The sequence below is a fragment of the Danio rerio genome, chromosome 16, assembly GCF_052040795.2.
Source record: "Danio rerio strain M-AB ecotype USA chromosome 16, GRCz13ab, whole genome shotgun sequence".
Lineage (NCBI taxonomy): Eukaryota > Metazoa > Chordata > Actinopteri > Cypriniformes > Danionidae > Danio > Danio rerio.
In genome coordinates, this window is record NC_141036.1 from 48,749,502 (window position 1) to 48,762,975 (window position 13,474).

The 13,474-nt window shown below is 35.1% G+C and overlaps 2 protein-coding genes across 7 annotated transcripts in view; one reads left to right on the top strand and one right to left on the bottom strand.

The window, feature by feature from the left end:
* Positions 1-13,474, top strand: part of dpy19l1l (dpy-19-like 1, like (H. sapiens)) — a 754,017-nt gene that overhangs the window by 336,610 nt on the left and 403,933 nt on the right. The gene's annotated exons all lie outside the window — the stretch shown is intronic.
* On the bottom strand, positions 397-11,005 carry nudt17 (nudix (nucleoside diphosphate linked moiety X)-type motif 17). 5 transcript variants are annotated; one of them, XM_087285824.1, is made up of 9 exons: positions 10,959-11,002; positions 10,695-10,770; positions 9,725-9,841; positions 9,461-9,644; positions 7,356-7,381; positions 5,821-5,913; positions 2,825-2,923; positions 2,605-2,741; positions 397-1,024 (listed from the first exon to the last, which is right to left on the bottom strand). In XM_087285824.1, exons 2-9 carry the CDS (start codon positions 10,767-10,769, stop codon positions 853-855), a joined length of 903 nt encoding a protein of 300 aa, XP_087141950.1. In that variant the 5' UTR covers position 10,770; positions 10,959-11,002; the 3' UTR covers positions 397-852.

Here is a 13,474-nt window from a genome sequence, read left to right on the forward strand (position 1 = left end):
ATATAAAAACAAAATCAAACATGGAGAGTCTCAAAAACCCTTTTGTATGAGGAACTACTTTTTTGCGGATTCAAATCATAAGCTGACAGTTAAACAGTTGAGCAAGCATCTTTAACTTTAGATCTGTAGTGTCTGCTTTTTGCTGGCTGTATGTGGGCGGAATAATACACAAAGGGTAAAGAGGCTGTAGGAGTTCTGATATTGCATAATATTGCACGGCTATCAGCCAATCAGATTTGAGAACCAGACAGAACTGTTTTATATATATATATATATATATATATATATATATACACACACACACACACACACACACACACACACACACACACACACACAGTATGTGCACATAAAACTTTAGAATTTAGAATCAAACTGGTAATAACAGTAACTCAATAATAGTCCATTAACAGTTTATTTCAGATATGATATGAAAGCATCTCATTATTGGAAGTTACCAAGACGCACGCAATATATATACGTAATTTTAACATCTGTTTGTGGGAAATTAAAATAATCCATCTTTCAAACAAAGCCTCTGTAGTTAATTGCGGAATGAAAGGTAAAAGACTTTGCCAGCTTTCGAAGAGGGGGCTTTACCATCCCCTTGTAGTACAATCGAGACATTATTTCTGTTGCATTTAATATGAAACTGTGTAAAGTGCCACAATGACAAACATTCAAGTGATGATTCATTCATTCACATTCTAATAAAAACTATTACTATAACACAGTTTTGACAAAATTGTTGAGTTGAATGTTGTGCCCAAATAACATGGAATAACTCCAGTCCAGCAGGTGGCGCTGTGTTTTTCAAGGCACTGGTTAAATGGTACCGTACAGGAGCAGCCGTCAGCCCATCTCAGCATGATGCTCCAGTGTTTTTAACCACAGTTCTAAGGCAAATTTGGTTCCAGTGCTCACGCGTTCAATGTCATCGCCATAATCCGGGGCCCGGTTACACAGCACAGACACTGGCAGAGAAGACTCGCTCATCTCACCGTCTGGAGAAACCTTTGTCACACTGACCACAAACAACATAAAGAAAACAAACACTCAAAACAGTGTATTAAGTATTAAGACTAATATATTACGCTCTTTAAATCAGTGTTTCTTAACCATGTTCTTGGAGGACCGCCAGCTCTGCATATTTTCCATGTCTCGTTAACCGAACACACCTGATACAGATCATCAGCTCATTAGCAGAGACTAAAAGAGTTGTAATTGGTGTGACAGACAACGAAGACATCCAAATCATGCAGTGCTGGTGGTCCTCCAGGAACGTGGTTGAGATAATTAAAACTTAAAAATAAAAATGCTGGTTCACACAGTCTGTTTCATGCTTCTAGTTTGTGGGACAATTCGACATTCAGTTTCATTCAATTTGTGCAATTTTTGCTGTAAAATCTTTAGAGATTTATAAATGTAACTGTTGGTACGGGGTTTGATGCTTCTTCTTTGACCAAGAACCACATAAATAAACTTTCGTTTATTTGTTTATTGTTTTTCCATGATAAACCAAAATGATCAAACAATTATATACTAATTATTTCATTTCTTTACAAATACAAAATATACATATCAGGTTTAGAAAGAAATTCAGCTTCCAACTGTACTGATTTAATAAGAATGAAGTTGTGTGTATTATGAATAAGAAATCAAATGGCAGATGCAGTTTATTTAAATGAAATACACATGATAACCAGAAAATAATACTGCATTCTGCAAGATGTTTAATAGAATTAAGTCCGAAATGGGGGCGACATGGTGGCTCAGTGTTTAGCACTGTTGCCTTACAGCAAGAAGGTCGCAGGTTCGAGTCCCAGCTGGGCCAGTTGGCGTTTCTGTGTGGAGTTTGCATGTTCTCCTCCTGTTGGCGTGAATTTCCTCTGGGTGCTCCGGATTCCTCCACAGTCCAAAGACATGAGCTATAGGTGAATTGAATAAACTAAATTGGCCGTACCGTATGTGTGTGAATGAGTGTGTGCGGATATTTCCCAGTACAGGGTTAAAGCAGGAAGGGCATCCGCTGTGTAAAACATATGCTGGATAAGTTGGCAGTTCATTCTCCTGTGGTGACCCTTGATGAATAAAGGGACTAAGCTGAGGGAAAATAAATGAAGTCCGAAATACACAGGGAAATGTTCAGCCTAATAAATAAATGAAAATTATACTACATGAGCCATGAAAACCAGATGTATCAAACACAAGTTTTCATTTTACATTGTAAAAGAATTCTTGCTTCAAGTAGTAGTGATTTGCACTCTAATATTTTAGATTGTTTTACATTATTCAGAAAAGTATTTCCTGAAAGTAAAATAAAAAAGTTAAAACTTCTTGAAATAAGCTATTGCTTAAAAAATATAAATATATTATTTAGTTGAATCAAAATAACATTTCGAGTCATCTCAACTTACATCAAAACTGACTGAAAATATTAAGTTAAACTATAACTTAAAACATGAGTTGAAACCTGCTTAACTTACTAAAATAAGTTAAAGTAACAAATAACATTTGTTGTCATTACTTTTTGTCATGTCATATTTAACAGTTTTAATAAACATTTAATTTTAGAGTCAATCTAAAAGTTTAAACATGCCATACCTGATGCTCTCTGGCAGGTCAGCCGGAATTTGGACACACTCTTTCTCACCGTCTACAGCAGAAACCACAGCCTTCACCAGATCTGCATCCACCCACACACACGCGCTCACTTCAGCAGGATCCGGACGCAAACTAGCCTGAGAAACAACAGGGGGTAGCCAATGCCCAAATATGTAGTATATATATGTGTAGTTTCAGTATGGTTGACTTTAAGTTGTACCTGAATCTGCAGGTGTGTTTGAGAGCTCTTCAGAAGTATGTAAGTCACAATATGATGTCTCTTAGGCAGTCCTATAGTCAACATGGGCGGATACACTGACTGGATGGAGAACAAGAGCAGAAAACATCATATCAAGTAAATTAGCTTCATCTTTATTATTAATTAAATAATAGTTGGGGCGACATGGTGGCTTAGGGGTTAGCACTGTCACCTCACAGCAAGGCTGGAATAGTTGGCAGTTCATTCTGCTGTGGCTACCCCTGATAAATAACAGACTAAGCCGAAGGTAAATTAATAAATAAATGCATAATTAATAACTAATTTTATTCAGGAAGAAGGCATTAAGTTGGTCAGAAGTCAAGATAAATGCACTTATAATGCGACAATATTTATTTACATTTACTTTTAGTCATTTGGCAGACCCTTTTGTCCAAAGCAACTTACAATTGAGGAGGCATTCAGTGATCAAGAAGAGGCAATACACACAAGAAGTGTGAATTGTACAAAGGAACTGTTAGGGAGGTGTTGTTTTTTTAGAGAGAAGTGCTTTTACAGGTGGTTTGTCAAGCCCACTCACCTGTGTCATAACTGCACAAGTGTCGGATGCGGCGGTTCTAGTTTAAATGACACCCTGTGCGAAATACCCCATATATTTCTGTGTGCATGTGTCAGTTTGGTTTCACAAGTGTTGTTTCGATTGTACATAGAGAGTAACAAACTTGCACGTGCAAAAGACACCAAATGTGAACGATCCCTAACGTCTTTATTCTGGGATTACCCCTCTTAATTAATACACTTGCATATAGTAAATCATATCTCAAAGCTTTTACTGGGGCACAGTTCATTTTTACTGGGGCAAGTTTTTTTTTCACAGTCTCCCCGTGCCACCCTGGGTGATCACGTGTGATTGAGTGTCGGTTAAAGTGTCAGAGAGATGAAAGAGTGTGTTTTCTAAATTTATATTTCAAATAAATGTTGTTCATTTATCAAAAAAGCCCAGAAAAGGGTATCTCAAAAATAAGCACATTAGAATTATTTCTGAAGGATCTTGTGACACCAAAGCTGCAGGAATGACTGATAAAAATTCAGGTTGGAATTATTTAAATAAATTAAAATATAAACATTTTTAAAATTTTATATATTATAATAGTATAAAACTAAATATATATATATTTTAATTTTAATAACATTTTATCATATTGTTTTTACAGTATTTTACAATAAATAAATGAAGTCTCTGTAAACAAAACAATATTTAGACATTACTGTAGCTATTCTAGTTAAAGAGATAGCTCAACGAGAAATTAAGATTTTGCCATCACTACTATTATACTTAATATTTCGAGAAGATCTTTTTTCTTCTTTGAAAACGAAATAATATATTAAGAATAATCTCTGAGCAACAATTTAGCAAAGAAAAAAAAATGATGATTTATACTGCAAAAATGTATTTTAAAAAGTATCTATTTTAGGGTTTCTGCAGGTTTTATTAAGTCAAGTTTAAGATTTTTTAAGACCATTCTAAGGGTGCTTTCACACCTACACTTTTGTTTCGGAACGTATCTCGTTTGCCCAGTTAGCGCAGTTCGTTTGGCATATGTGAACAGGGCAATCGCGCTCTATTCCGCGTCAAAGTAATCGCTCCGAGATCGCTTGAGTGAGGTGGTCTCGGCTCGATTGAAACGAACCCTGGAGCGGTTCGATTGCAGTGAGAAAGCGATCCGATCCGAGCGCGGTTATATCACAGTGTTTTATGGATATGTAATATGCTTACGGCTATATGAAGAGAGAATTATGAGTAGGGCGGAAAGTTTCGCGAGTCTCCGGATGCCCGCAAACGAGTAATGATCTCCCGGTAATCTCGCGTCTCCCTCCCGGTCCTCAAATAGGCATCGTCGCGCACCCTTCTCACCCCTCCCCACCGCGTCTCTCCTCAGACACGTCACGCGCGCGCACCCTGTCAATCACCACTAAACCACCACCTCTCCTGACAGCTTAGCGGGACGCTGCAAAATAAACCCTGACTCTGACCAATGTAAGGAGAGTTTACTTGCACGTGACTTGTTTTAGCTCTTTTGGTCCGATTAGAAACTTTGCAGTGTGAAAGCGAACCGCTCCAAAAACAAAGAGCAACAATGTAACAATTGTAATCTCTGTTTTGGAACAACTGAATCGATTCACAGGTGTGAAAGCACCCTAAGACCATTATGAATAAAATTTCAGGTTTAAATAGGGCTAAACACTACAGACTATTTTATGATGGGGGAGTGGAACAGTTTTTTACTTGCTCCATCAAAAAAAAAAAAAAAAAAAAGATATTTCTTAGCCACATTTACAAAAATAAATAAATAAATAAATAAAATATATAAACAACCCCTAGTTTTATACATACACATTTTTTTTCAACATATATTCTTTTTTTTTATTAAAAAGCTTTTAAAAGTATAATAACTGAATATAAATAAATTTACATGGACATAGCAAAATTAAGACCAAATGTAAAATGACACGACATTCTTTCTGTGAATTTAAGATTTTCTAAGACCTAAAATTTTAGATCTGAAATTAGACTTTTTTTAGAGAGACAGCCTGTATTTTTTGGATACTCTTCACTGTGATTTTGGTCCAGGGAAGGAAAATTAGCAGTAAAACTTCTGTCTCAAAGCTTTGTTTTCAACTAAATAATACAAATAACTTGTAAACAACATCCAGACAGGACACGATGACAACATCTCTAAACTAACTGTTTCTTTATCATCTGATATTGGTTTGTTTTGTGCAAATCAGTGTAAACTTTCTGAATTAGCTTGATTAGGTTTGCATCTGGAGCCAGCAGCTTCATGCCAGTGATGAAGACTTTGAGATGGACAACAGATGTGTGCTGTGTTTGACTTTCTGTTCTGGGTAACACAAACATTTGGCCCCCAATCTATCAGAATCTACCGCCCCGCTGGACTTTGGCTACAGGTCTCAGAAAAAGACTGGCATACACACACCTCCCACAGGCCGAGCAGACGAGAGCAGATCTCATCAGGACTCAGATTCAGACCAGTCTCCTCCAGCAGCTCTCGCAGTCCGGCATCCAGGAGCTAGTTTTATACAAAACACACACAGCCATGTGAAAACACACACAAACACAAAAATTTGTGAGCCATGGGACCATTCAGAATATTATTTTAGTATTAAAAAAATAAATAAATCACTTTAACTTACTGAAGGACATTGATGAATATTTTTCATGAGGTTTTTTATTTTATTTCACAAATATATTTGCATTGTATCAGGGTTATTATAGGTAACTTAAAAACCTTTATTTATTTTATTTTTTTTAGGGGTTTTTCACCTTTAATTGGGATAGACAGTAGAGGGCACAGTATTGGGAACAGAGGGAGGGAAAGGGTTGGCAAAGGACCTCGAGCAGGGAATTGAACTCAGGTCACTGTGAGTACCACGGTGCTATATGTCAGTACACTAAACCGCTTAATTTATTTAATGAATATGGGAAATCAATTTTAAATATTTATTTTATATTTAATATATTTATATTTTAATATATTTTATATTTTATTATATTTATATTTTATATTCATTAATATATATTGTATATATTAAATATTCATTTTATATTTATTTTATTTAAAAATCCTTATTTATTAAACATATATTGTATTGTACATTATTTTAAAAGATAATAAACCAATTACAATTATTATTATTATTATTATTACTTTTATTTTTACATTTTAAATTGACTACACCTAATAAAATGTTTAAACTATTATTGATGTCATTGAATATGACCTGATAATAATAAATAACTAAAACTAAAGTACAAATAAAAGCCATACAGGCATTTTAAAAAATTAATGAAAAATGACAAAACAAAAAAATTTACCAAAACCTTTATAATGTGATATTTTATTTTTAAAGTTTTTTTTAAAGAAAAAATGTAATTGATATATTAAGCAAAAATATATTGTTTGGTCGAAGTGTTTGGGACAACGGGGCGAAGCAGGGACGCAGTAGGTAGTGCTGTCGCTGCACAGCAAGAAGGTCGCTGGTCGAGCCTCGGCTCAGTTGGCGATTCTGTGTGGAGTTTGCATGTTCTTTCTGCGTTCGCGTGGGTTTTCTGGGGATGCTCTAGTTTTCTCTACAGTCCAAAGACATGCGGTACAGTTGAATTGGGAAAGCTAAATTGTCCGTAGTATATGAGTGTGTGTGTGACTGTGTCTGGAAGGGCATCCGCTGCGTAAATACTTGCTGGATAAGTTGGGGGTTCATTCCGCTGTCGCGGCCCCGGATTAATAAAGGGACTAAGCCGACAAGAAAATGAATGAATGAATGAATGTTTGGAACAGAAGACACATTGAGGGACTTTTTTTTGTTCTTTTATAAACCTTAAAATTATTACGTCGTTTTAGAATTTTAACCAAATGAAAACACAAAACATTAAATATTTTAAAATTTTTAGTACAGTAATTAAAAAAGAATATGTGCAACTGTGTTCAAATGTTATGAAAAGCTTTTATACCTTCTCATCCAGCTCCACATGGCCACCTGAACAAAACAAATTGCACTCATTAGTCCAGAACACCACAGTATTCACACACACATTTTTGTGAGTGTTTTAATATCAACAGATAACCTCAGCTCACTGTCTTTAATGAAGAGCCAGATATGAGATTACACAAATAAAGACACTAATAAACCCAAAACAGTTCAGGGTAGGGTTGCACCAGCTCAGGGGTGGCCAACCCTGTTCCTGGAGAGCCACCTTCCTGCAGATTTCAGTTGCCACCCATATCAAACACACCTGAACCAATTAATTAGGACCTGAACACCACGTGATAATTACAGGCAGGTGTGTTTGATATGAGTTGCAACTGAAATCTGCAGGAAGGTTGGCCACCCCTGCACCAGCTGATCATAAGTTCTTTCTTAAACTGGAACGTAAAGTCTACACTCGATGCTTAGTAACTACTGGCTAGTTTGTTACTAAATTTGTACTCTCTTCGGTTGTACCTCATGTTCTTAGGGAAAACCGTAGTAAGTAGTTTGTAAGCTCTCCATAAAGTCAGTGCGCCGCATTGAATGACGTAAAATTCAATGAAATGTATTAAATCATTAAACTGCTTTAAAATGTTGAAACTAATGAAGCTATATATTACTGTCCTATGCAAATTAAATTATAAATTACATTTTTATAGTACATTAAATCACAGTCAGTCACTAATAACAGATGCAGATATCTGCATCGGAAGCCATGAATACATGTGCCATGAATGTGCATGTTTTAATAAAACCACCATCTATTTGTGTTGAGTTTTACTTTCATTTGTTTCTATTCATTTATTCTTCATTCAATGACTTTATTTAATCATATGATCATTAGTCATTTACATAATTATCGTTATATTATTTGATTGATTATTAGTTAATGATTTGATTATTATTTGTCAGTTGATTATGTTTTATTGATATTTTATTATTACTATTTTCCAACAATTAATGCTTTATTATTATTTCATTTCTCCATGTTGTTCTAATCTTATGACTGTGTGGATTCAAGCAGCAAATGTTTTCAAGAGTAAGAGACAAGGGAATGTCACAATTTCAAGGTCTGCATTATCTCTGGAAAATGTTGGGAAGCAGTAATTTTCTATTGCTGTGCTTGTGGTATAATAAACATTGTCTGATTTGCAAATGAGAGGGACATGTCAGATACTAGAGAGTAGCTGTGCAATTAATCAGGGGTTAGCAGGGACTTTAATATGTTTTTATGTTATTTTTCAATTAGACTGAAAAAAATAATGTAAATATTTTGAAAAATATTTAAAAAATAATATTTCAAGTTCAAGTTCATTTATTTATAAGACTGTCTAAAGTGCTGTACATAAGACAAGGTAAAAAAAAAAAAAGTAAAAAGACAGAATATAAAAACATTGAAATAAAGCAAGAAAAAACGTCTGTAAAAATGTAACAAAAATTAGCGGTAGAATGAACTATTAAAATAATCTTAAAAAGCCAAGCTAAAAAGGTAGGTTTTAAGAAGGTTTTAAATGATTGATTTAAAATGGATAATGATGGAGCCATTCTAATCTCAAGGGGCAAGGTGTTCCACAACCGAGGACCTGCCACAGTGAAAGCTCTGTCCCCTCTACGTTTTAGACTAGACAGTGGAACTGAAAGAAGATTCTGCTCACTCGACCTATTAGATCTCACAGGAGTGTAAGAATGAAGCAGCTCTGAGAGATAGGATGGGGCTAGATTATAAAGGGATTTTTAAACCAGTAAAAGCGCTTTAAAATCAATTCTGAATTGCACAGGCAGCCAATGAAGGCTTCTTAGAAGAGGGGTAATGTGGTCATATTTTCTGCTATTACAAATAAATCTAGCAGCAGTGTTTTGGACCAGCTGAAGGCGAGAAACCTGGGATTTTGACATGCCACAGTAAAGTTCATGGACAGCCATCTCTAGAGTGGTGGAATTTAAAAAGTGTTTAACTTTAGACAGCAGAAGTAATCAATTTTTAAAGAGCCAAAAGCTCAAAATCTTAAAATAGGAGCAAGAAAATAAAATAAAAAAAATGTTTTGCCCTGCAGCGTCTGGCCCTACAGCAGTAAACACCACACTCACCAGGAGGAACCCAAACATTGGGGAAGCTCCTGAGACTGGAGGCACGTCGCGTCAGCAACAGCTTCTGATTGGCTGACTGCAGCAGCACAGCCACGCCCACATCCACCCCACGGCTGAGGGTCTCAGAGGGCAGAGAAACGGCCTCCGAGTCTGACAGGTACTTGATGGGGCAAAACGACGCCCTCTAGGGGAGAACAAACAGTTTGAGTGACTGATAATATTCTGGATTGACTGAAAATGAGCAAAAAAAAAAACAATGCTCACCTTCAGAGGAACTCCTCCATCACACAGCCGGTCACCTAAAATAAATCTGTTATTCTCCAAAGAGCAGCTCACGGTCGCCTGATCCTCAGCACTCCCGACAAAGTGTCCAGTTATGCTCTGAAAATTAATGACACACATTTCAGATTTAAATAAATAAATCTGATTTTATATGATTATATTTTATTTTTATTGCTTGTTATGTTTGTTTTATTGTTGTTGATTGTTAAATGTACAGTTTAATCCTGATATATAATAATTTTTATCGATATATATATGAATATGATTTATTGAATAATATAAACATGATATACTGAATAATATGATATATTATTTTTATTTAATTATTACATGTATATATAATTTTTTTACCACTACTACTATTTACTGTGTTTTTTTATTATACATGTATGTACTATACTTGTAATGTAATATAGTATTGGCAATATATTTGTAATGCCAATAAAGCAATTATTGAATCAAAATATTGTTATAAATGTATTTAATTACTAATAAATCTATTTATATTATTAATAATTTACTCAAATTGTTTATTAATGTATTTATTTATATTATTTATAAATATATTTATATATAAATATATTTTTAGAATTGTATATTGTATAACAGTATACATTATATATTTTAAATAATTTATAATATTAATAACGATAAAACTAAGACTATTATTATTTCTTATACGATTACAATTATCATATTTACATTGTTAATATATACAGAAAAGTAATTAATATAATTTCATTATATATAAATAGATATATGTAAAGATATTTCATTATTTACGATAGATAGATAGATAGATAGATAGATAGATAGATAGATAGATAGATAGATAGATAGATAGATAGATCATAAATCGATGTCACTATATATTAATTGTTTTTTTTTTATGTCCTTATATATTATACTCAAGTTTTATGTTACTTTATATATGTTGTTTAGCTCAGCTGACCTGCAGGAATCGAGCGCACTGCGGAGCGGCGTTTTCCTTTGACAGATGAACCAGAATCCTTCGGACCTTCTCCATACTGTATGACATCACCACAAAATATGATAATCAACTTTATCATTCATAATTTGACATATCACTCCAAAATATTGACAGTAAATTGTATACGGTACAAGTAATCAAGTCGTGAACAAGATAACTAACTTCAGGTGAGTTTAATGCTGAAAAACCCTCATGATGTCCAGACTCTGAACCCAAAATACAAACCATAACAAACACCACCCGAACAGACTATCCGGAAAATGTCTTCCGATGTTTTAAAATAAAAGTCCCTCTCTTAAAAATAATATGGATTCCATACAGCCAATCAGGAAGAGGAACTGAGCGGACGTATGAATACGCGATAAATATTCATGAACTTCACCTGAAAGAGGTCTGATGATTGTATATAATAAATTAATATTCAATTATGGCAAGACACTATGAAAATTACCTAAGCAAAAATAAATAGCTTTTTTTTTATGTTAAGAAAAAACTAACACCATATTCACAGTTGTTTGTATTAAAAAATTCTTAAAAGTTACTTTTACATTTGCAAATGAGGTATCTGGTTTAATATGCACTTATTTGCATATTTTCATAAATTTAAACACCAGATAAAGTAGCATTCTTTTTTCCCCCAAACATTTTTTCATTAATGCATGAACAACATAAACAGAACAATGCCAGAGTGTACATAGACTAGATATGAAAAGCAGAGTTATATAGAAGTACATAACCTCAGTAGGTAAAACAAAGTTAAAAAATAATATAATAATAAAGAAAAATGATATTACAAATAATGCTAGGCCTTGCTAACTCACAATGACTTAAACTTGTCAAACAAATACACAATTTTTTTTACAGCTTTTTTTGTTTGTACTCTCCTTTAAGGTATTTGCACTCACTGGCCACTTTATTAGGTCCAACTGCGTTTTAATGAAAATTTTTATTCAGCCAATCACATGGCAGCAACTCAATACTCTGAGGCATGTGGACATGGTCGAGACGATCTGCTGCAGTTTAAACCGAGCATCAGAATAAGTAAGAAAGGTGATTTAAGTGACTTTGAACGTGACATGGTTGTTAGTGCAAGACAGGCTGTTCTGAGTATTTCAGAAACTGCTGATCTACTGGGATTTTCAAGCACAACCATCTCTAGGGTTTACAGAGGTCCGAAAAAGAGAAAATATCCAGTGAGCGGCAGTTCTGTGGGTGCAAATGCCTTGTTGATGCCAGAGGTCAGACGGGAATGGCCAGACTGGTTCAAGCTGATAGAAAGGCAACAGTAACTCAAATAACCACTCGTTACAACCGAGGTATACAGAAGAGCATCTCTGAATACACAACAAGTCCAACCTTGAGGCCGATAGGCTACAGCAGCAGAAGACCACACTGGGTATACCACTGAGGCTACATTTCGCACAGGCTCACAAACATTGAACAATAGAAGATTGGAAAAACGCATCATGGATGCATGCAGTCGACAAATCTGCAGCAACTGTGGGATGCTATTATGTCAATATGGACCAAAATCTCTGAGGAATGTTTCCAGTACCTTGTTGAATTTATGCCATGAAGGATTAAGGCAGTTCTGAAGGCAAAAGGAGTTTCAATCTGGTACTAGGTGTACCTAATAAAGTGGCCGGTGAATGTATATAAATATCTATTTCTCTTTAAGTACCACTGAAAAAAAAGAGGTTTCAGACTGCTGAATTTACGACGATTGATTTTCCGCAAACATAGCCTATTTAGAAATGCAACAGTGATTATATGTCAGATGTTTTGCTCTGATAATTTAAAAGGATTGAAATGATTCAGTGCATTATTTTTCAGAAAATTGTTGAGAATTTTTACAAATTCATTCATTCATTTTCTTTTCGGCTTTATTAATCTGGGGTCGCCACAGCAGAATGAACCGCCAACTCATCCAGCATAGGATTTTACGCAGCGGATGCCATTTCTGCCGCAACCCATCACTTGTGAAACATCCATACACACTCATTCACACTCACGCACTCATACACCACGGTCAATTTTAGCTTACCCAATTCACCTGTACCGCATGTCTTTGGACTTGTGAGGGAAACCGGAGCACCCGGAGAAAACCCACGCGAACGCGGGGAAACATGCAAACTCAACACAGAAATGCTACCCACTGCGCCACCACATCACCTTTAGATTATTATTTGTTTAAAAAAAAAAACTATTGGGTTCGGGCTATTAATAACTATATGAACAATAATTCTGTACGATGGCGCAGTGGGTATGGGCTGTCGCCTCACAGCAAGAAGGTTGCTGGTTCGAGCCTCGGCTGGGTCATTTCTGTCTGGAGTTTGTATGTTCTCCCTGTGTTTGTGTGGGTTTGTGTGGGTGAGTAAAACATACGCTGGATAAGTTGATGGTTCATTCCGCTGTGGCGACCCCAGATTAATATAGGCACTAAGCTGATAAGAAAAAGAACTAATAAATAATTAAAAATATATACAGTAAAAATATACATATATTTTATGTTTTAGCAATAAATTGTCTTATAGCGCAGGCTAAAAAAGGGCAACATGTTGGCTCAGTGGTTAGCACTGTCACCTCACACCAAAAAGGTCGCTGGTTCAAGTCCCAGCTGGATCAACTCTCATTTCATTGTGGAGTTTGTATGTTCTTACCATGTTGGCGTGGGTTTCCTTCGGATGCTCCAGTATCCCCCACAATCCAAAGACATGTGCTATAGGTGAATTGAACAAACT

Bases quoted from the DNA above. Each gene is read 5' to 3' on its own strand.
- nudt17 (XM_087285823.1), bottom strand. From the start codon at position 10,781: ATGTCATACAGTATGGAGAAGGTCCGAAGGATTCTGGTTCATCTGTCA. The intron at 9,842-10,694 runs GTCAGCTGAGCT...ATTAATTTTCAG, and splicing joins AGTGCGCTCGATTCCTGCAG to AGCATAACTGGACACTTTGT. The intron at 2,924-5,820 runs GTGTGTGTATGC...TTCTCCATCCAG, and splicing joins GTCTGCTCGGCCTGTGGGAG to TCAGTGTATCCGCCCATGTT.